This window comes from Labrus mixtus, chromosome 15 (assembly GCF_963584025.1).
Source record: "Labrus mixtus chromosome 15, fLabMix1.1, whole genome shotgun sequence".
In the NCBI taxonomy this organism is placed as follows: Eukaryota; Metazoa; Chordata; class Actinopteri; order Labriformes; family Labridae; genus Labrus; species Labrus mixtus.
In genome coordinates this window covers 10,420,777-10,442,493 of record NC_083626.1, presented here as the reverse complement: position 1 = coordinate 10,442,493, position 21,717 = coordinate 10,420,777, and the positions used below count along the sequence as shown (strand labels likewise).

Here is a 21,717-nt window from a genome sequence, read left to right as displayed (position 1 = left end):
TTTTTTTATCACATTCAGAAGGAAAATAAATAAACCGCAGCCAGTCGAGCAGTTTGCGTTTCCCCTTCCAGAGCTAAATTTGTCTCGTCTCACAGAACACCTCCCATCCTCTCTGCAGCCAAATGATTCATAGAAACTCTCTCTATCCTCCTGCTGCGTTCAGGGCCTGTGGGAAAGATGGGAAATAGGAACTTTTGGAATCTGTTGCGCTCAGGTGACACAAGAGTGGGAGTGCATCAGATCAGCGAATAACTGGAAGGATATGGAGCCGGAAAAACATCACTGTTGACTCAAACTAAAAGAATAAACATTAAAGTTCTATAAGGGGGAACGAAATGTATAAAGTAACATTCAAAGACTCATTATGCAATAAAGATACAGAAGCATTGGTGAGGACATAAATGTGCAAAAAGTATTGATGTTGAATTATCACAGAATATTTCCTCAGGGATTCATAAAAAGTTTCTGATTCTGATCATGACCGTGGGTTCGAATCCGACCTCTGCCCTTTGCTGCATCACATCCCCCACTCTCTCCTCCCAACGTTCCCCGTCTCTCTTCAGCTTTCCTCTCCAATGAAGGTGTGGACAGTGGATATAATCTGAAAGCAGGGAGGGAGAGACACTGGGGAACCCGGGCTGCACGCCCAGGTCCAATACCAGAAATGTTGTAAATACAGGTAATACAATGCTATCTAGCGGTCCAATCACAGGGCCCACGGTCACGCCGTTTAGAAACAGCCCTCCCAAAAAGGTCCCGAAAAGAAAAAAAAGCTCATGCCATTAAGAACACAGCGTTTACATTTTGAAACAGGATTTACTTCAGTGAAACAACAATGAATAAAAAAGTGTATTTGTGTTGCTTTAATAAGTAATAATAATGTGTATTTAGGGTTAAAGATGGTATGCATTAATTATATTTTATTATCTGGATGTTTCTTCACACACTGGATGTTTATCTGACATGCCTCCTACAGAAATCTGTGCAATCTCTGTTCACTATGATGCACTATCCTGCACAGAAAACAGAAAGTTGTTGTATTTTTGTATTTTGTATTCTATATTAATTTATTCTCTGCATCATAGATATGTTTCTTGTTATTTTATGTTTATTTAGTTTCATTTTTCCCATATCCGTTGTGTCATATAAGACCAAAGCGCATTCCTCAAAGTTGATAAATCAGTCTCTCTCTGATTCTGATGTAAAAGTTTTGGGTGAATGAATGGGGGGGTGATCACTGACAGTGGCCTTTATTTATGTTTTTATAATTTATGCTCTGTTCACATCTTGATCTTTCAAATAACACCAAACAAAGAGTGACATTCAAAAGTTCAATTCTAATGAAGTGGGAGAACAAAGCAGTTTGAAAATACAGAACTGTTACACTTAGTCTCTGTTGATCGCTGCAGAATTAATGAGAAAACAGTTTCAAGGGAAAGTTGTGTTTGCTTTTTTCCCATGGGACGCGAACGCAGCCTCTCCCTTCACTTCTCCTTGCGCTCTCTCTGCAGGGCAGCAGGGGGTGATGGCTTGTTCCTGGAAGAGCCCAGCCTGCCTGCAGAGTCACTCACATTCCTGGCTGGGATTCAATGACTGAGCCAGACACACAAACACAGAGGGAGGGGGCGAGAGAGAGAGAGAGAGAGAGAGAGAGCGAGAGAGGGAGGGAGAGAGAGAGAGAGAGAGAGAGAGAGAGAGAGAGAGAGAGAGAGAGAGAGAGAGAGAGAGCGAGAGAGGCTGGCTCTCAGACTTCTCATCTCCATACAGTCAGAGTGAACTGCGGGGGCAGACGGAGCGGGTTGCTGCAGTCCTCGACAGCGGAAAGAGCCGCAAATAAGGATTTTTTTATCGAGCTGTATCGACCCACAACTCCTGCTTTTGTTTCATTTTCACCCACTTCTCTTTGGAATCCAACAAACGGAACTTTTCTCTCGTGTGGAGTTTGGAGAGCCGGGGTTTCTCCGGATATGGACAGTCTGCGCCCCGCTGCAGGGAGCGACTGGCCGGTGTTCACTCTGTAGGCTCGGAATAAAACTGTAATCTGGGACTTTTTCTTACTGGATGTTTGATGAAGCGCTTCGCCTTTTCGTTTACTTCAGGGACGCCGTGGATTTACCAGGTTCAGGAACGGATAGATACTACTCGTGATTCCCGGTCGACGCCAAGAAGGATTTACGCTTCTAAAGTTGCAGGAAAAACATGGAGACTGTAAGTCGGCAGAGCTTCCAGCCTCATCCGGGACTGCAACAAACTCTGAAGCAGTTTCAACACAGCTCTATGAGCTCTCTGGGCGGACCGGCGGCTTTCTCTGCCCGGTGGCAACATGAGCTCCTCTTCAAGAAGGACGGGAAGGAGCCCGAGCCGGTGCTGCAGCATTTGCCGCCGCCGGTGATGCCCGGCCCGCTCTTCATCCCGTCGGACCGATCCACGGAGAGGTGCGAGACGGTGCTGGAAGCCGAGACCATCTCGTGCTTCGTGGTCGGCGGGGAGAAGCGCCTGTGCCTGCCGCAGATCCTCAACACGGTGCTGCGGGACTTCAGCCTGCAGCAGATCAACTCCGTGTGCGACGAGCTGCACATCTACTGCTCCCGGTGCACGGCGGACCAGCTGGAGATCCTAAAAGTCATGGGGATCCTGCCCTTCTCCGCGCCGTCCTGCGGCCTCATCACCAAGACGGACGCGGAGCGGCTCTGCAACGCCCTGATCTACGGAGGCGCCTACCCGCCGCGCTGCAAGAAGGAGCTGAACGGAGGCGTGCTGGAGCTGGAGCTCACCGAGAGGAGCTTCAAAATCTACCACGAGTGTTTCGGCAAGTGTAAGGGCTTGTTCGTACCGGAGCTGTACACGACCCCCAACGCAGCGTGCATCCAGTGCATGGACTGCAGACTCATGTACCCGACGCACAAGTTCGTGGTGCACAGCCACAAGGCGCAGGAGAACAGGACTTGCCACTGGGGCTTCGACTCGGCCAACTGGAGGGCGTACATCCTCCTCGGCCAGGATTACACGGGGAAAGAGGAGAAGGCCCGCCTGGAGCAGCTCCTGGACGAGATCAAGGAGAAGTTTGACTTCGCCAACAAGTACAAGAGGAAAGCTTCGTCCAGGGTGAGTCCATATGCTTTAACAGCTGACAGTGGAGCTCTAATTCAGCGCCATTCAGACTCTACTTTCTGGTTTGTCTGTATTCCCCCACTTCTCAAAATCTGCTTCATGCATTGCAGCTTATTTTAAAATCTTTAAATCAAGTAACCCCCCCCCCCCCCCCCCCCCCCATCTTTAATTTCAATGCAGCTTTGTGCAGTGTTTCCTCCCCTCTATGGAAACTCTCACTAAATGATCTGGAGAAAAGTCTCTGTGTGATTTCTAGAAATAGTTCCAGCTGGAGGAAGTTCTGTAGCTGTGAATCCCAGAGAGGATTCCCTGAAATGTCCCAGTTAAAGGAAATCATCAATGGTTAATCCTGGCTTGTGACCGGTTTCCCCTGAATGCATCTTGTGATAAATCTGTGTGTCTGTGTGTCAGTGAAGGAACCACCGAGTGTTTGGTCATCATTGATATGTTGTCACTAATTGAGGCTCACCCAGCGGTGACAACAGAACACCTCTGCTGGTCATAAAGCCATTATCTGCCTCTCAGGCTGCTCTTTATGAGCCTCCACTGTAAATACAATCTCTTTTACCAACAAATGGCTCAATGGGAAACAACAGTCAGAGGAGGGTGTGTGTGTGTAGATTAAACATCAGGTCAGATGTAAAGGAAACATTTACACGTTCACTGTTATGACAAAAATCTGCATTTCTTCATCTTTGTGTCATGTTGACTTTGTGTTCTCCGTGTGTCGGACTGTCATGTTTCTCACTTCCTGCTGCTTTAATGAAAGTTTGCATCTTGGGGTTTTTCCTCACAGCGTCTGATTCTCCTGATTGTTTAAAAAAAAAATATATTTGCAGAATCAGATGTTGGCTTTGTTTTCCTGTTGGATTGGTCACCACATGAAGCAGCTCAGACTGAAGCTGAAATACTTAATCCATTAACTGATTGCAAGGAAATCCATTTGAAAATCACATCGTAGAAGAAATGGACATTTGTTGGTTGGAGGCTTTTCTGATTGTCTTTGTCATGCATGGCGATATATTGAAGAGTTTATCTCCTGTTTATGAAAATGTGATTTGGGACTTTTTCTCACTCGTGCACTGAATCCGGTTCCATCCCCGCTCGGCTCTGCTGGGTTTCTTTTGGGGCTAAACTGACTGTAATGCTGTTAGAAAAGCGGGATTATAATCTGTGCTTTGGTGTGCAGGCAGGCAGGAGTTTGTAGAGTTGGGTGGTAGTCTGATAAAAGGGATCCCCCCCCCAACCCCCCCTCCCTCCCCTCCCCCCCTGAAAAAAAAGGCTAGTGCAGCCATTTGCATGAACTGTTACACATGAATGGAGTTGATGAAGCAGGGTTTAGAAGTATTGTGGTGGAAACATAATATGATCCCAACAAAGGGGAGCATTCAGCAAACATCAGACCCCCCCCCCTCCCCCCCCCCACATCCACCCAGGCAAACCACCCACCTCTGACACACTCACATACTTCACCTATACTGCCGATGATTGAGAGACGCTCTGACATCATTTTCCCTCCTGACACCTTCATTTATTGAGCCGCTGATACCGAGTACTGATGCATGCAACGTTATGCACACAGGTGTGATGTGATTACAATTGTTGTTGTTTTACCTGCGCAGACAACTTTCAGAGTGGAGGGAGTTTCAAGCATTGGAGAAAAACATCTTAAAACATAAAGCAGACTAATGCAGTGTGTTTTTTTTTTTTTTTTTACTGGTTTTTAATTCCCTGGTCGTTTGTCGTGGTGAAGAGGGGACTGCTGCAGATAATTTGGCTATTTTTTCAAAACCTTGCAAGCCAATGACGTGTAAGGGTTTCAAATTTAAAAGGCGAGCACAGCACCTATCCTCAAAGTCAGGTAGTGTCGGCTGCAGCTCGGCTCGGTCGGAGGTGTCTGCTGAAGCCCCCGGTGGTGCTGTGACCATCGTCACACACTGCTTCTGCGATGTTTCTGCTTTTAACGGCCCGTGTGTTTAATCACCAGGACGCGTTCTTCTTTGCCGCTTTATCAAAGTAGATGTGGGTGGCAGCAGTAACACCTCCATGGTGGCGGCGCAGAGCAGTGTGCACTTTAGTTTAGGCTGCTGGTTTGGAGCGTTGAAGAATAATTCTGCTCAAACAAGTGGATCATTGAAGTGATGGTATTTTTTTTGTCAAAGGTGCAGGTATACTCTTTTAACACCTTTTTGTAATCGTATGTTTGAGGTCACACTTGGAGCTTTTCTGACACTGCTTGCCCTGCGTATCTGAACTCTTGTTGATGAGGCTCGGTGAGTAACTACAGAGTGTTTACATCCCCGCGGAGCTCTGAAGCTTCTTTCACAGAAGTCCTCCAAAGAAAGAGAAATCAGGGAGACCCTTGAAGTCGTGAGGAGAGCCAAAGTCCTGCCATGCATGGTGAATACCCACTCCTGGCACACACTTTCATTCAGGCTTGAGTGGGCACACCTCGAGAACCCCCCGCTTCCAGGGGCCTCTTCTATTTTTACAAGTGCCGACGGGGCACCCAAGTGTTAAGCCCCCCCCGGCTCATTTCAGCCCGCTTTTTAATTCGACTTCTCTTTCTTTCCCCCTGGAGTACCCCGTTTCAAAAAACACTAATGAGCGAGTACCCGCCAAGCAGGAGTTCAGGAATATTTCTGAATTCACGGCGCTCTTTGTCAGCATGTTTCAGCCGACACACTTTGAAAATGTTCCTGCTTCCATGTGAGGCGAAGTGCCAGACTGCTGCTGCCTTCTACCTCTCAGCGCGCAGGGAAAAAAAACGCCATCATGTGCGTGCTGTCAGGCGCGGAGACCGGACGGCTCTGTGAATATTAATGAGGCTTTGCAGAAGTGTTAGCAGCAGTCTCGCATGCAGACAGACACAGGAAGTGATATTGCCACACTTCCCTCCTCGCAGACACTTTCCGAGAGCTTCCTTCTGAGACGCACACACGATGCTTTTATCTGAATCACACACCATTTAAAGGAAAAACTGCTTTTTTATATGCAGCGAGCCTGCACTGAGAGTTTGCAGCAAAAGTTCATTCTGAGTTCTTATCGGGGAGGATGTGAGCCACGGCGCTGATTGTAAACAGAAACGCAGCGAGCTATTGAATTGTTTAAATGAGTTTATGTGCAGGGTGTGGAGCAACTTCTCTCCCGGGCGACTCCTGCCAGCCGCTGGCTGCGAGTCCTCTGGTTTCTGGCTGGTACACATGTGGGTGGCACACATAATCAGCGGCTTTCCGCATCAGGATGTTTAGATAAGGATTGCGGCTGCAGATTTAGAATGTCGCTAACTTCATAATTCGCCCTCAAGATGATGTGATTTCTGCACAGTCCGTCTGTTTAAGGGAGATATGAAACAGAGAAAATGGGGACGGATGGAGGAGGGAGGAAGGGGGGGTGCTTACAGTCGAGCCAGCTCAAGCTTGACTCATGCTTGGTTCAAAACCAGCAAGTTTACGTCAGGCGTCTTCTTTTTTTTTTCTTCTGGTGCCTTCCTCGAGGGCGAGGATCCTGCTCCAGTCTCACGCTCAGTTTGTTTCAGCTGCAGATAGAAGCAGACAGTCAGACATCAGGTCAGTGCTCACATCGACGGGAGGGAGACTTGAACTCATCTGCTCACCAGGATGTGTCGTCTCCAGTGTGCACACATTAGCTTATAAATAATGACAGATCCAGATGTCATCTTCATTTTCACATTTAATCTGAATCCTGCGGTGATGAGTCATTTTTAAAACAAACCTTCAAATCATTTGCAGCTTCCAGCGTCTTAAATGTTCCTGCTTTCACTTGTGATTGATGACGGTGAATGAAGAGTCTGTGGATGTTGGACTGTTGGTTGGACATAAAAAAAAGACATTTGAAGATGAAATATTTCATATTTCCAGTCTGGTCCCTGATTAAGGTAGACGAATCAAAGATCAAGATATTATTGTCACTCCTACAGATGTTTGGAAAGAATTCAGTCAGAAACAATGAAGTGTGTGTAGAAGCCATTTTGAGTCCATGCTCCACACATGTTGTGTTACCGTGCTGCCGACCCGCTGCACATTCCTGCACGCTGCCTCCATGCTTCATCGTGTGGGCGCTCGATCAACGAGCTCAAACTGAATCTGTAACTTTCAACTTTTCAGTCCTGAAATTGTAATAAGGGAGAAGAAACATTCTGGTTCTGAATCACTGGACTGAAATATTTGGCCTCCACTCTCTGATGTGCAGGAGCCAAAACTTCCCCTTTTACTTCTACTTCCACATCCACCCCCACCCCCGAGGAGCCGCTCGGGATATCTGGCCTCCAGCTGAAGGGGCTGCTTGTTTCAGGAGGGCGGGGGGGAGGAGGAGGGGGCTCGGCTCAGAGGAAGTGAACTCCCTGAGGGGATATAGGCCCATGTCCTGTTTCATATGCAAGACGCAGTGCTGGCTCAGCCCGCCATGTCCACCCGGAGGACGGGACAGCAGCTGGTATCTGTGTGTGTCAGGAGCTGCTCAGGAATATTTCACCTCTCTCTCTCTCTCTCAGTCTCTCTCTCTCTGTCTCTGAGTCTCTCTCTCTCTCTCTGTCTCTGAGTCTCTCTGTCTCTGAGTCTCTCTCTGTCTCTGAGTCTCTCTCCCTCTCTCTGAGTCTCTCTCTCTGTCTGAGTCTCTCTCTCTCTGTGTCTCTCTCTCTCTGTCTCTGAGTCTCTCTCTCTCTGAGTCTCTCTCTCTCTCTGTCTCTGAGTCTCTCTCTCTCTCTGTCTCTGAGTCTCTCTCTCTCTCTGTCTCTGAGTCTCTCTCTCTCTGAGTCTCTCTCTCTCTGTCTGAGTCTCTCTCTCTCTCTCTCTGAGTCTCTCTCTCTCTCTGTCTGAGTCTCTCTCACTCTCTCTCTCTGTCTGAGTCTCTCTCTCTCTCTCTGAGTCTCTCTCTCTGTCTGAGTCTCTCTCGCTCTCTCTCTCTGAGTCTCTCTCTCTCTGGCACTTTTCTGTCCTGGTGGTTCTTAAATTTAGACCTTCTCCTCCGTGCTTTGGAAAGGAGGAAGCCACCAATTCAATTACCCCGGTTTAATGAGCTCTGCTGTCGGGCCAGGCTGCCAGTCTGGACTCTTAATGGAGGCCAGTGAGTCGGTGCTGCGAGGCATGACTGAGGGTCGGACAGATCAATGCCACATTGACATTCGGGTGTCTTTATGTCGACTGTGATTGAAACTCCATCACTTCCTGAGCTCCATTAAACAGAAAGTCTCTCGAACAAAAACTCTTCCTCTAAATATACATGTTGGTTTTGACCTGCGGGCACGGCGAGCATTCAGAGGAAACGGCACCAAAAAGAAAACGACTTTTTAATGATTTGGAGCGTGAATGCTCTCCGCCTGAATGGTATGCAAATGAAAGTCAATTAAAAGGAGGCTGTTTAATTAGTAGTTAAGTTTGTGTGCTGAAACTTCAGCTAATTACTTTCCACATATGCTGCCGCGTCTCCAAAGCTCTTTCATTTCTCTCCCGCTGCAGAGAATCAGCCACAAAACACGCCTGCAAGGCTCCTCGGCGAAAGATTTGAGGAACAATTGAGATGAAAAGTCAGCGATGTTTTTGATGCGCTTTTTTAAACAGAGGTTTGCAGACAGGAGAGAGAGAGAGAGAGAGAGAGAGGAGGGGCGTCACAGGTTGTGTTGTCTGGAACGGTTCTCTGAAAGCTGCCGTTGAAGTAGCGGCGGAAAATGAATGAAGAGCAGCGACTCTTTTCACTCACAGTGTCTCCGTGCCGTGATGGTTTTTTGTTTTTTTATTTCAAAGCCGTCAAAGTTCTCTGAAAAAAGAAAAAGGAGGATTTTCCTGCTCGCCGCTTGATTGTGCACGAGGAATGAGAACATGTAGAAAGTGTGTTTTGAGGATTCTGACTTCTCTGTACCTTTTGCTCGAACACCTGGCGGGCGTTTATCTTACCGTTTCACAATGATCACTGATAACCACAAAACATTTAAAAAAAAAAAAAAAAGTGAGACGGGACAGATCATTTATTTTGGTACGGTTCCAATTTTATCTCATTTTTTTAGGGGGGCTTTTTTAGGACAGTGGATAGATTCAGAAATCAGGGTGTGAGGAAGTGGGGAATGACATGCGGGAAAGGAGCCACAGGCGGGATTCGAACCCGAGTGCTGGTGACGCAGTGGTTTGTGCGCCTGTCCTATGTATGGAGGCCTTGCTCCTCCAAGCGGGCGGCCCAGGTTCAAATCCAACCTGTGGCTCCTTTCCCGCATGTCATTCCCCACTCTCTCTCTCTGATTTCTGACTCTATCCACTGTCCTGTCTCTCTAATAAAAGGCACAAAAAGCCCGAAAAGAAAAAAAGAAAAAGGGAAAGGAAAGGACAAGATTCCAGCCAATTGTAGCCCATCTCTCTCTTCCCTCCTCTCCACGGTCTCCCTCAGCCCACTGGTTTCTCCCTCCGTCAGCAGCGCTTCCTTCATGTAACAAACGGTCGGAGCAGCCGACCTACTTCTTGAAGAAGAGCTGGCCGGCTGTCAGAGTGTGGAGGAGGAGGTGGAGGAGATGAGGGGCTCCTGTTCCACCTCCCACCTACCAGACAAATCCATCCATTCAAAGATGGAGGAGGGAAAAAAAAAAAAAAAAGAAGCTTCCCGAGGAGTAGTCCACGTTGTTGCAGGCAGCCATGCATGTAAGCCGTCTGAGAGAGCTCTGCAGCACGCAACGCTCCGAGACCCAGAGCGTGGCGTGGAAATCAACGTTTTTCCTCCCACTCGCTGAAATCCCTGTCAGAATATTCATAGCCTGCCGATAAAGCGTGAAACTAACAGGCACACTCATCATCGTGCAGTGGCTATTCTTAAGTCTTGGAAGGACCTTGAGCGTGTCTCAGCGGGATTACTGTCAGAGCGTGCACGGCAGGAGAACCCGTTCACCTCCTGCAGGTGTTGCGTGGAAGAGGAGCCGTGGGTTTTATTGGCCGTCTGGCCTCGGCGCCGGCCCCTGACAAACTCTGTGTCGGTGTTTTTTTTTTTTTTTTGTGGGCATTCAATATTGATGGTAGGTTACCGTAGGCGGTGAGGTCCAGTATGTTTATTTAATGAGAGGCTCTTTGAAATATTCATCCACACACATGGCGCTCGATTCCCCGCTATTGTCTTAACTACACATCCCCCGAGCAGCTTCCTCTAACCTTCCGCCTCCTTTAACCCGCCCTGCAGCTCCTTCACCGGCGAGGAGCGGTGGTGCTCGCCGCGAGGCCGCGATCACGCTGAACTTTTGCATTTTTATGTTTGCCAAGTGGCAGAATGCTGCGAGCTACTCAACAGACTTTTACTTTTCACAGCAAACTGAGAAGTTCACACAGCTTCACGAGAAATGTGCAGGTGGAGGGATCGCGCCGACGCGAGGAAGGTGCATCGTTGCGTGCAAAGATGGAGGTTTTCACAGGGACACACAGATGTCTCTCCTCACCTGAAAAATTACATTTTCTTAATGAGTATGAAGTGGGGAGGGTCTGTAAGGGACGGGTCCTCCACAGACTGTGCATGGATTACACCCATGATAAGTCGTATCTGGTCGCTGTTATGTGTGGACGTGGAGTCAACGTTGGAGATTCATTCTGCTGTTTTTAGCTTTCATGCTAGGCTCCAATCCAACCGGTTTATCTGGAGGGAAACAAGCAGTGCTAAACTAAGCAGCAGCTCAGCTCACGGCTCAAGGCTTTACTAAGGAGAGTAAAAAACACAGATAGTAGTAACTTAAAACTGTTTCATGTAGTGATTTGATAAGTGGGACCATTAGTTTGTTAGCTTCTTGTAGAAACATATTTAAAGAACCAAAGCGGTTAGCAGCAGCTTGGCTAGCAGCCCGTTCAGACATTGTTTCTGCTTAAGCGCGAGAATGAGAGTCTTTTCAACATGAAACAGCTGTTTTCAGTGTTGTTGTTACTGGCTTTAATTAGCCTCATTTCAGCATTGTTTGTTAAATAATTGGATTATAAAGTTGAAACTCTGTGAGGCCCCGTCGTCATCCGATAAATATTCAAACATTAAAGTCACTAAAGGTCCGGCGGTGAACCACAGGAGAAGGCTGGAGGCTCAGGGTTACATCATCATGAGTTGGTTTGGTGGGGTACTATGGGGAGGGGGGGGGGGGGTACTTTGTGCTGAGTCAGCTCAGGAGAGCTCTTTGTATATGACAGCAGAGCTGGCCTCTGGAGTTGCCCCCGCCCCCCTCCATACCCCTCCCCCCTCCCCGGTAGAGCCTTGTGTTTGGGAGAGCAGCCAGCTCCACGCGACCTTTCCCTCCCCAAATAAAGAGGTGACCCACCTCACCCCTCGCCGCTCTTTAGGGGCTGGCGGCCAATCGCGTGCTGCTGAGCCGCTCCCACGGGGGCAGATGGCTGTCTGATGGAGGCTTGCTCTCTCTCTCTCTCTCTCTATCTCTCTCTCACACACACACTGAAATAACACAGTGATATAATGGATGTTTGCGTGATGAACGGTGCACTCAGACGGGTTTCAGATTTTGGCCTTACCTGGCAGAGCGTGTGTGTGCGTGTGCGTGTGCGTGTGTGTGTGTGTGTGTGTGTGTGTGAAACGCAGGGAAAACATCCGAGTAGTGAAGGCATCCTCCGCCTCATTTGGTGTGTGATTGGGCGAGGGGCTGCTCGACTGTGTGATTTGCAGTCATGTGTGTGTTTGTGAGTGTGCGTGCTTGTTTGGTGCCTGGATCAGCTGTAGGAGGAGATTAGCATTAGCTCACTGCCTACTCATTTCCATCCCCATCTGCCTGTCTCCCACAGTGATGCTCCCCCCTCCACACACACACACACACACACACACACACACACACACACACACACACACACACACACACACACACACACACACACACACACACACACACACACACACACACACACACACACTGCAAACTACACACTTACACGAGCACAGACATCCACACAGTACTCCGATCCCGCCCCCGCTCTGCCTCCTTAGTCTGATAATGAATCCAGAAGCAGACATATCGGCAGCACATCCAGCAGGCCTGGCCTACATTCTCCTCCCGTGGCGTCCCCCGTCAGAGGCCGGCGGTCCTCCTCAGACTGTCTCTGTGCGGAGTCTCACAGACTGTCGGATGGTTTCCGCGGCAGGTGTCTCACTGATCCTGTTTGAGTTTGGGAACAGGACAGGTACAGACAGAGACGGCAGCTACTGGGAGATTTTCTGGCTAATAATAAGCTGTGCTAATCTTATTTCTGATTGAACTGGCACGATTCCTCCGAGAGGAAGCCGCCAAGTCAACTCAGCAGCTTCTCTCAGCCGAGAGGATGGGACGTAGATAGTAGAGAGAGATATTTATGGTAAAGAGGCAAGACAGCAAAGCTTCATTTATAAAAGAGTGAGACGAAGCTCCTGCAGGAAGCAATGGGAGGTCAAATCACAGAGACCTTTCAGTCGTTTAAAAGCACAAAACTAAGACTTCCTCCTTTCGCGTCACCGCGTTTGTGTTCTCTGATGATGTCATCACATTGTGCCATGTGCAGCGTGAAATGTTGAGAATGTAGAGCGTGTGGGCGGCCAGGAGCTGGACGAGGAAAATCACCAATCTGCATAATCCTGTTTACATTAATATCAAATAAAAACCCAAAATAGATCCAGAAAACGTCCATTCCCCTCAATCCCCCCCCGAGGTCGTAGGAACATGAAACATCAGCTGAAAATACATCACAAGAGTAATGACATCACAGCTCAACGCCAAACTGACTCTCTTCTCCTGCAGAGCTGCGAGAATCAGAAGAACAATATCACCGTGATTATCTGCTCACGTTTCTAATGTTTTGAAGCCTAAACTTATTCTGTTTCTACTTTGAAGATTCATGACAGTTCCAGCTATGTGGTGCATAAGCTACACGGCTAAAAGAGGATTAACCTTAGCCAGCGTCGGCCTGCCTGCGCTGTTTTGACCATCTGGCATGTCTTTGGGCGCGAGGCAAAAATCAAGACACAGTCACCGTCGCTCTATGAATGATGAATTCTTGCAGTGTCAGCGCTTTTGCGAAATCTTTACCAGGCTTGATCCTCACGACACTTGGTTTAGTTTGTCACCTTCTTTGCTTTTTTTTTATTAGCTCTCGTGTTGTGGGCGAGGGGGCGTCACATTCTCACCCCGTGTCTCAGCTCTGAAAACACGCCGCCGCTCCAAAGGCAGACATTGAGAGACGCTGAAAGGACTCGAGGTGTTGTGTTGTTTTTTTTTTCTGTTGTTGTGAGGCGGTCCGGGTCTTGGGAAACCTCTTTGTTGTCATTTTTTTTTTTTTTTTTTGCATTGACTCTCTGAAGACTGAGGTGGAGAGGGGGGGGGGGTTGCAGTGGTTTGGCCTCAGCCATGTGGAAGGGCAGCTCCCAGGAGTTCTGTGAGGTATTGTTGTGGGAGCACGGGGTGGGGGTGGTGATGCTGTCCGCTGGCGAGCCATTGTCACCTCCTTTGTGGTGGGTATCAGCTGTGGATCTGTGATGGTGGGACAGATAGAGGTGATAACCCCCCCCCCCGCTCGCTGTGGGATGATCAGCGCTCCCAAAGCGCCTGAGTCATGGACCAGCGCTCATTGTTTGCCTCCCCCTCCTCCGTCCTCCGTCCTCCCTCTTACGTCTGTTCGCTCATCTTTTCTGGAAGCGTCATGGCGGCTGTGGTCCAGCACAAACAAAGACACACTGTCAGCTTTTTATTATCAATCTATATTAGTAATTATTCACATTTTCAAACAAGCATGACTCTTCTTACTCCTTACAACTTTACAATTCCTTGAGAGCTGGGACCTGCAGGATGATCTGACGCTTCGGCCTGTCATTGTGTATCACAGACAGGTCATTGATTTGCAGCAGGAGTTTTTGCATGCAATCACGGTCAGGTTTGATGAATAAGACAAATGTTTTTTGTGTAATTTAGGACCGTGTTCAGGAGCTTGCTGCAATTTTTTGTTATCAAAATCAAGAAATTAGCCAATATTTATTGTCTCTGACTTTTTTTTTTTTTGCCTTTGCATCGATAATGTTTGATTTTTGCCAGTAAAATATCCAAGTTTAACATTCAGGAGTCGTATCGACCCGAGTCCTGAGTGCTTCAAGCCGACTGACTGAAATCTCCTTTGTTTTAGTCCTGGTTATCACACACCTGACCTGACAGAACCTCGTTTAAAATGGCGTTGTGATGAACACAGAATCGGAATCAGGGTTTATTGCCAAGTACATTTACACACACAAGGAATTTGACTTGGTGTATTGGTGCTTAAACAAGGACGACAAGAACGGTCTGTCAAAGTTCAGCACAAAGTTGTCTCGTTGGATGAATGAGACAGGTCGGTCCACCTCCTGATTAATCCGGTTTAAGATTAACCAAACGTGCCACGGCGGCCGGATGTCAGAATGAGTCAGAGCGGGCCAGACAGAAGCAGTCGAGATCTGAGTGTGTTTTTAATGGACTCTTTACGGCTCTGGATGTAGAGCAGGGTCTGAGGCTTGTTCCTTCTTTTTATGTCCACCAATAAACCTGCAGAGATAACGCTCTCCATGCAGCTTGTGGTGGCGTTCATCTGCTGGCGTGGAAATATCTTTCTTGATGATTAAAAAAGGTTTTGCACGTCGTAAATATTATCTGAAGTGTGCCGTGTAGTTTTTGGACTCATACAGGAGGAGTGTTCTCGTTCTTTGTCTTGGCTTCACACGCTCTGGTCTTGGTCTGAGTCTTGGATGAGGACTTGGCTACAGCACTAATGGAAAGTCACTGGGTTTGAGGAGAAACCAGTGTTTGTATGGGGCAGGTTCAGACTGGTTGCAGACTGGAGAGGTTTAGATCCACCGGGGGAGAAAAATTCTGACTTTCAGAGCCAACCGACCGGCTTTCATTCAGACTGGAACAGAAACACAGTCAGGGAAAGGAGGCAACGACGCTGCAGCAGCGATGGGAAGTCGAGGTGCAAGGTGTGTGTGTGTGTGTGTGTGTGTGTGTGTGTGTGTGTGTGTGTGTGTGTGTGTGTGTGTGTGTGTGTGTGTGTGTGTGTGTGTGTGTGTGTGTGTGTGTGTGTGTGTGTGTGTGTGTGTGTGTGTGTGTGTGTGTGTGTGTGTGTGTGTGTGTGTGTGTGTGTGTGTGTGTGTGTGTGTGTGTGTGTGTGTGTGTGTGTGTGTGTGTGTGTGTGTGTGTGTGTGTGTGTGTGTGTGTGTGTGTGTGTGTGTGTGTGTGTGTGTGTGTGTGTGTGTGTGTGTGTGTGTGTGTGTGTGTGTGTGTGTGTTTTAAGCAGTGAAGGGTAGTTAGGCCTCTGCAGGCTCAGTTTACTCCTCAGGAATGGAGCGTTGGAAACAAAGACTTATAATGGGGTTAACATCCATCCTGCAGACCTCTCAGGACGTTCCTCTGCTCCAGGTCACCGATCTGCTGCGTGGATCGTCGCGGCCGCACTCTGGCTGATGAGGCGGGCGCGCTGATGATAAATAAAACAAAAACGCTGAAAGGAGATCCGTCTTTTTGGCGCAGACTCCAAAGTCTCAGGTTCAGGAAGCCTCCACCAGGCCCAGACTCGCTCCTCTGCTTCAACCAACCCTCCCCCCTCATTGACTTCACATCCTCACCCTTCCCCCGACACACACACACACACACACACACACACACACACACACAGGCATGCACTTACACACAGTCTTGATTTCGATTGTAAAGAACACATTGAAAAGCACATTTTTGCACATGCTCATGTCTTTCCAGGCTTCCTCTTCCTGCACACACACACACACACACACACACACACACACACTCCCTCAGTCCACTCCTGCCGAGCAGACAATAGACCTCTTGAAGCCCTGGGTGTATAATTAATGTAATTGTAGATCTCCAAGACAAGGTAATGTGTGGAGTGTGTAAGCGCCTCCGACCCACGGCGAGCACAAAGACCTTATTCTGCGTCGTCTTCCTTCAGAGAAACAGCGCAGGAGGCTAAACTGAGCTGCAGGACCTCTGTTTATGTGAAGCACCCCCGCCATTTATATACATCTATGTCATTGTGTGCGTTTTTTGTGCACGTGTGTGTGATCAGGGAAAAGGGGGGGGCGGGTCGGACATGCTGACTTATCCCATGTGACCTCTAGCCTTCTCACAGGGCTCATCTGTCTGCCCTGTTTAATTATCTTCTCTCTCTCTTTCACACACACACACACACACACACACACACACACACACACAGAGGTCAGGGCTTCAGCTGAACCTTGCCACACCCCCTCCTCTCCTCTCCTCTCCCCTCCTTGAGTTCCCTCTCTGCAGGCATGGCTGCTGAGTATCTGCATGGCTCTGCAGAGGATTAGGCCAGGTGTGTGTGTGTGTGTGTGTGTGTGTGTGTGTGTGTGTGTGTGTGTGTTTTTTCATGGTTTGCATATCATTCACAGTTTTCCCAGCGGTGTTATCGCTGCATAGCTGCGTGTGTCTCCCTCAGAGGAAGGACCAGGTTTTCTTATTTTGGCTGAGCTCTCAAACCGTCTTTGACTGGCACAGCGTCTGCAGCTATCCGCACTTCACTGAAAATAACCTTAAACTGTGCACATTATCACAACATGATTTCCATCGTGCACAAACTGAAATGTAAGTGATGGAATGAGAGCGGTTACAGTAAACACAGTTGATGAGAGTTGAGTGGCATGCTGAGAAAATGTGGCACACAGTGAAGAAGATTACAATCAGAGGTAATGAAATATCTGTCAGCATGGTCAGATGTCAGCTCATTGAGAATGAAGTGTGTTACATTTCTCATGGACAGAATCAAACATGTGCAGTAACAGCAGCATTGGGCTTTTTAAATGCACACTTCAGGGGTTCTGCAAACGTTCCCCCTCTTTACATTTCTACACTTTCTGGAGGATTCTGGGTACTTGAGGTCGGAGACAGTGGAGAGCGTTGAAGCTTTTCTTGATTTTCCACAGAGCAGAGTTTGTTCTGAGACGGGAGGCGGTGTTTAGTCTCGTCTCAAGGACAGAGCCGGAGGTGTTATGTCTCTCCCTCTCTCTCTCTGACCTTTCATGTTTTTATGAACTGGCTACTTTCCCTGTGTCAGACCTCCTCCATCTTTCCTGAACCCCCCCCCCCCCCCTCTCTCTCTCGCTCTCTCACTGCTCTCACCGTCGTCGGCTCAGCTCAGGAAGTGCTGTGAAACATCAGATTCCACTTCCTGCAGCAATCAATACATCTCAGGTCCAGCAGACACACACACACACACACACACACACCTGGTTCACACTGCATGCATGTAAAAAAAAGGGCTTTTTTATTCTGAACGACGTACAATAGAAGGATTCTATTCTTTTTCCAAGTCCTGGATGTCCTTCAGACTTTCAACGAGGAGACTTCGAGTGTTTGTCAGTGAAGAACTGAAAACTCTCTCGATGTGGAAGCATCTGTGTTCTCATCTTCCCCTCTTAATGAGCACACACACGTAAACGTCCAAAGCACAGTCCTATAAAGGGGGGGGGGGGTCCTTGAGGCTCTTGAAGGGGTTTCTGCAGAGGGGTTGTTGGACAGAATTATTGAAGATCTTAAATCACTTGACGGATGCTTTTTGTCTGCCAAAGCAGCAAAAATAATATATATTCATCAACGCACACGTTCAGGTGAGAGAGAGACTGAGCATATTGTGTTTAATATTAGCTTAAATAATCTCGTATAATTAATGAACTAGTCAACAATGTGCTGTCCTCTCTGCAGAGCGATGCTTCCTTTATTTCTTAATCATCTCGACAGATTTCTAATTCTGTTAAACTCCCTCCTCTGTGGTCGATTTTGGACTTTTAAAAAAGAAGCAGCAGAGAAACAGACAGAAACATGGAGGGATTAAAAAGAACGGAGAGTTGGACGTCTCCTTTCCAGCAGCAGTAATGAAATGATAGATCCCCGATGTGGATGGGAGCAGAAGTGGAGCGATGACCTCACAGCCACCTAATCGCCGCGTAGGGACGAGCGGGCGGCTAATGTGTCCATTAGCCTTCGCTCGGCCAGAGGAGAAATAAACCTGGCAGAAAGAGAGAGAGAGAGAGGGAAAGATGGTGGACAGGAAATAAGATGAGGTGTCCCCTTCTGCTCTCTACTGAATCCTCCTCTTTCAGAAGCTTTGGTGTTGTGTTGGAGCGAGACTGAAGCGCAGACGGCTTTTCTGATTTGAACCAAATTATTTAGTCTGAAGAAGAAAAAAAAAGACTCAAACACAACAAGAAGTTTAATCTGGAAGATCTTTGTCCCACTTTCAGAGCAGAATAAAACCTTTGTGCGTTCCAACTCTTGCATCAACATGAGGCTGTGTGGGACCGTCTCTGTAGTTGTGTAAATGTTTCTGCTGGGGGGGGGGGGGGGGGCTACAGTTCATCACTGGGGGTCAGAGAGGTTGCTGCTGATACCAGAGTTTACTCCAATGAAGCCCCCTCCCCTTCGTCATGTGACCCGTGTGGGGTGACTGTCAGTGCACAATAGCCAGAAGCCGAGGGACGGGCCTTTTTTGTGCAAAATGAAAACACAGCACATGTGAACAAGTGAAGCCGTGCAGAGTCACATGTTCACCTGCTGCTGCTGCTGCTGCTGCACCACCCGCCCTCCCACTTCCCCTTTTTCTGCGTACAGCCGGGGTGAGCGGAGAGTCGGCTGTCGGCCACACAGCGACCCTGCAGACTGTCAGTCTGAGCGCGCACCGCAGAGCCAGAGACTTCAGGTTTCAACACCACACCGACTTCCTGTCGCGCCTCCGCCCTGCTGTCAGAGACTTCCTCAACTCTTCTTATGCAGCTCAACCAAATGTCTGCAAAGTCTGCTCCCATAATGTCCGTGTGCCTACTCATGTGTCCCTCCAGGAAAACGTACACAGCTGTCAGATGATTTGTTAAACGCCCTGATGTGGAAGTCCAGTTTCTAACAACGTGGGTCATGTTTTCATTGCCATCTGCAATCATCCCTGTCAGGACAAAAGCTTCAGAAATCAGACATAAAAGAGAGCGCTTTCTTTAAGACAAATATATAAAAGGAAACCCGACCACAAGTACAACTATCACAAATAAGTATAAAAACAACTTCCTGTTTGTACTGAAGAGAAATAAATGTTGAAAAAATAAGAAGTCGTCTCTGTATTTCTCCACTCCAGTCACAACATTGAAGTAAACATACAAAGTGTGACAGAAAGGAAACGACAAAGTGCAGCAGCCGACACTACACAGAAACTAACACCAAATCAAAAACTCAGAACATCCAGAGAGTCAGATGACCAAAAGGTTATTTTTAAAAAGAAAAAACAAGGCGGGTCTAAAGAAGTGCCGTTTGGCCCGACTCCTGACAGCTGAATATTTCAATATTATAAAAATCCTGTCGGGTGGACTCGGTACGTTTTCATACACCGCTAAGTCGAGCTACAGTGCCTCCTCGTTTAACGGCGCTCTCCGTGTTGGTACTTTGGTTCTTCTTCTTCTACGCATTCATGCTGTTCGACTCCCGGGTCAAAGCCCGGCGCAGGAAGTGTGAGCAGGCTCAGAACAGAGAGGCCAGTTTGGGTCTGACTGAGGTGTAAACATGAACGACTAAATGGAGTCCCAGCCACATGATCTAGTGTGTTAATATGACTTTGTAAAAAGTGACACTAACATGTTCATACAGATTTAAAAAGTCCTCTGACACAAAACATGGACTTCTTCTAACATCCTGTAAACGTTCAGAGTGTTTCTGAGCGCCTCTCTGTGTCAGAGTAATCTGCAGACCCTCCTCCCTCACCACCGGAAGTCATGTGATTTGGCTCCAGTCGCTCAGCCTCTCACTCTCCTTCTCTCCCCCGTGCCTCTCTCTCTCTCTCTCTCTACATCGCTCAGCCTCTCCCAGAGTTCACCAGTGGAACAAAATGTCCGGCTCCGGGGCTGGAAGGCTCCAGTGTTTGCTTGGCCGGTCGGCCCGGCTCGATTTTGAGGCTGCCCGGCTCCCTGCGCTCGACCAGAAGGGCCTCTTTGTGCTCTGCCCTCACAGAGATGCACCCCGAGGCAGCTCAGAAAAAAAGAAATACAGAAAAACAAAACCAACAACAGTGACCAGGCCAGGAGGGGGGGGTTTCAGGCTGACGTTCAGGGTCCAGGAGGAGCTGCCAGAATCGGAGGTTACAAATAAAACGTGGTGAAAAGGCCGGAGAGAAAGAGAGGAAGGAAGTTTTCCATCCGAGCTGAAAAAGGCCCCACGTGGTCGCATTCCTCTTCCTCGTGTGCTAACCCCATGATGGCTGAGAGTTTTGTAATCACTGAAAGCTGATGGGAAAAAAATAAACGGTTAAAGATGTGAGAATCGGACATAACCTGCAAAAAAACCAAAATCCTTCCACAACGTAAACGATGAAGAGATCGTAACTCAGCGCGCTTTGAGAGAAACTCAATTGCAACTTTTTTTGGTCAAACTTTAGTTTTTTAGAAAAGAGTTTTTAAAACCAAACTTAACGTCTTTTATGTAAAACCATCTTTACATTCTGACAGCCTAGGCTTTTGTAAAGAAGCCTCAGTATCAGTCCTTCAAATCAGTTTCATGATTAATCAGCTTCTCTGTAACGTGATTTTCTTTTTCGAGCGCGTTTACTGCATGTGCTGGAACTCATTTCTGCATTTCTGCGTATTGATACGTTGGTGAAGGTGCAAAGGGTTCGCTCACATCCAGCAGAGATGAGTGTGATGTGTCCTGAAAGTGTGCGTCAGTGTGTAGTGCGAGTCACATGAGTTGTGCAGGTAATTGTGCCGCAGAGCAAACAAGGTTTAAAGGGCGAGACGACAAACAGGGACGGTGATTTCAAGAAATAACAAACTCATGACTATCGGCGTCTCTGAGGGCCGTAAACAGATAAACAGACACGATCTGCCGCTGCTACGTCTCCGCTCACCCCGCTGTGAATGGCCTTTATTTGCTCTGTGTGTGTGTGTGTGTGTGTGTGTGTGTGTGTGTGTGTGTGTGTGTGTGTGTGTGTGTTTCCATATAGCAGTGCTAATGAACTTTGAGCTTGTCTTCAGGCCTCAGCAGCCGTCTGTGATAGTGAACACAGAGCCGGGAGGAGGGGCAATGTTGTTTTCTGCCCTTGATAATGCTGCGAGTTTACAGCATCAGAGATACCTGCCCCACACACACACACACACACACACACACACAGAGAGCGTGGCCACCTTATTGTTGCCTGCAGGCTGAGTGCAGGGCGTGTCGTGCAAAGTCTCATTCAGAGTGTTAATGAGGCTAACCTGAAGTTCAGCGACCGGCGGTTCATTACAGAAATAGCCCAGAGGTCCTCGAGAGCAGGGCTTAAAATGTGTCATGTGTGTGTGTGTGTGGGTCGCTCCTACACAGCACAGCCAGCTAGCTAGCATTTCTATTTCAGTCTATTAGTTTGATGGGGGGGTTGCAGACAGTCGGACACCTCTACAGTAGAGCGAGGGAGGGGAAAAGCACTAATGGATTTACTTTCGTGTTTGTTTCAAGGTGCCAGACAGAGTTTCTCTCCCCCTCCCTCACCCTCCCACCCCCCTCTCAAAGTGGGCTAGGCAGCAGCTCGAGCATTAAGGCGAGGCAGGAAAAAAAAAAAAACTACTCTCCCTCTTCCTTTCATGCTTGGAGAGAGC

The 21,717-nt window shown here is 48.1% G+C and overlaps 1 protein-coding gene across 1 annotated transcript in view; it reads left to right on the top strand.

Annotated features, from left to right (window-relative positions):
* Positions 1–1,724: 1,724 nt before the first annotated feature.
* skia (v-ski avian sarcoma viral oncogene homolog a) overlaps positions 1,725–21,717 on the top strand; it is a 76,156-nt gene continuing 56,163 nt past the window's right edge. The window contains exon 1 of the mRNA XM_061058647.1: positions 1,725–3,105. Within this exon, the coding sequence (XP_060914630.1) occupies positions 2,200–3,105 (906 nt within the window). The 5' untranslated portion in view covers positions 1,725–2,199. The remainder of the gene's footprint in view (positions 3,106–21,717) is intronic.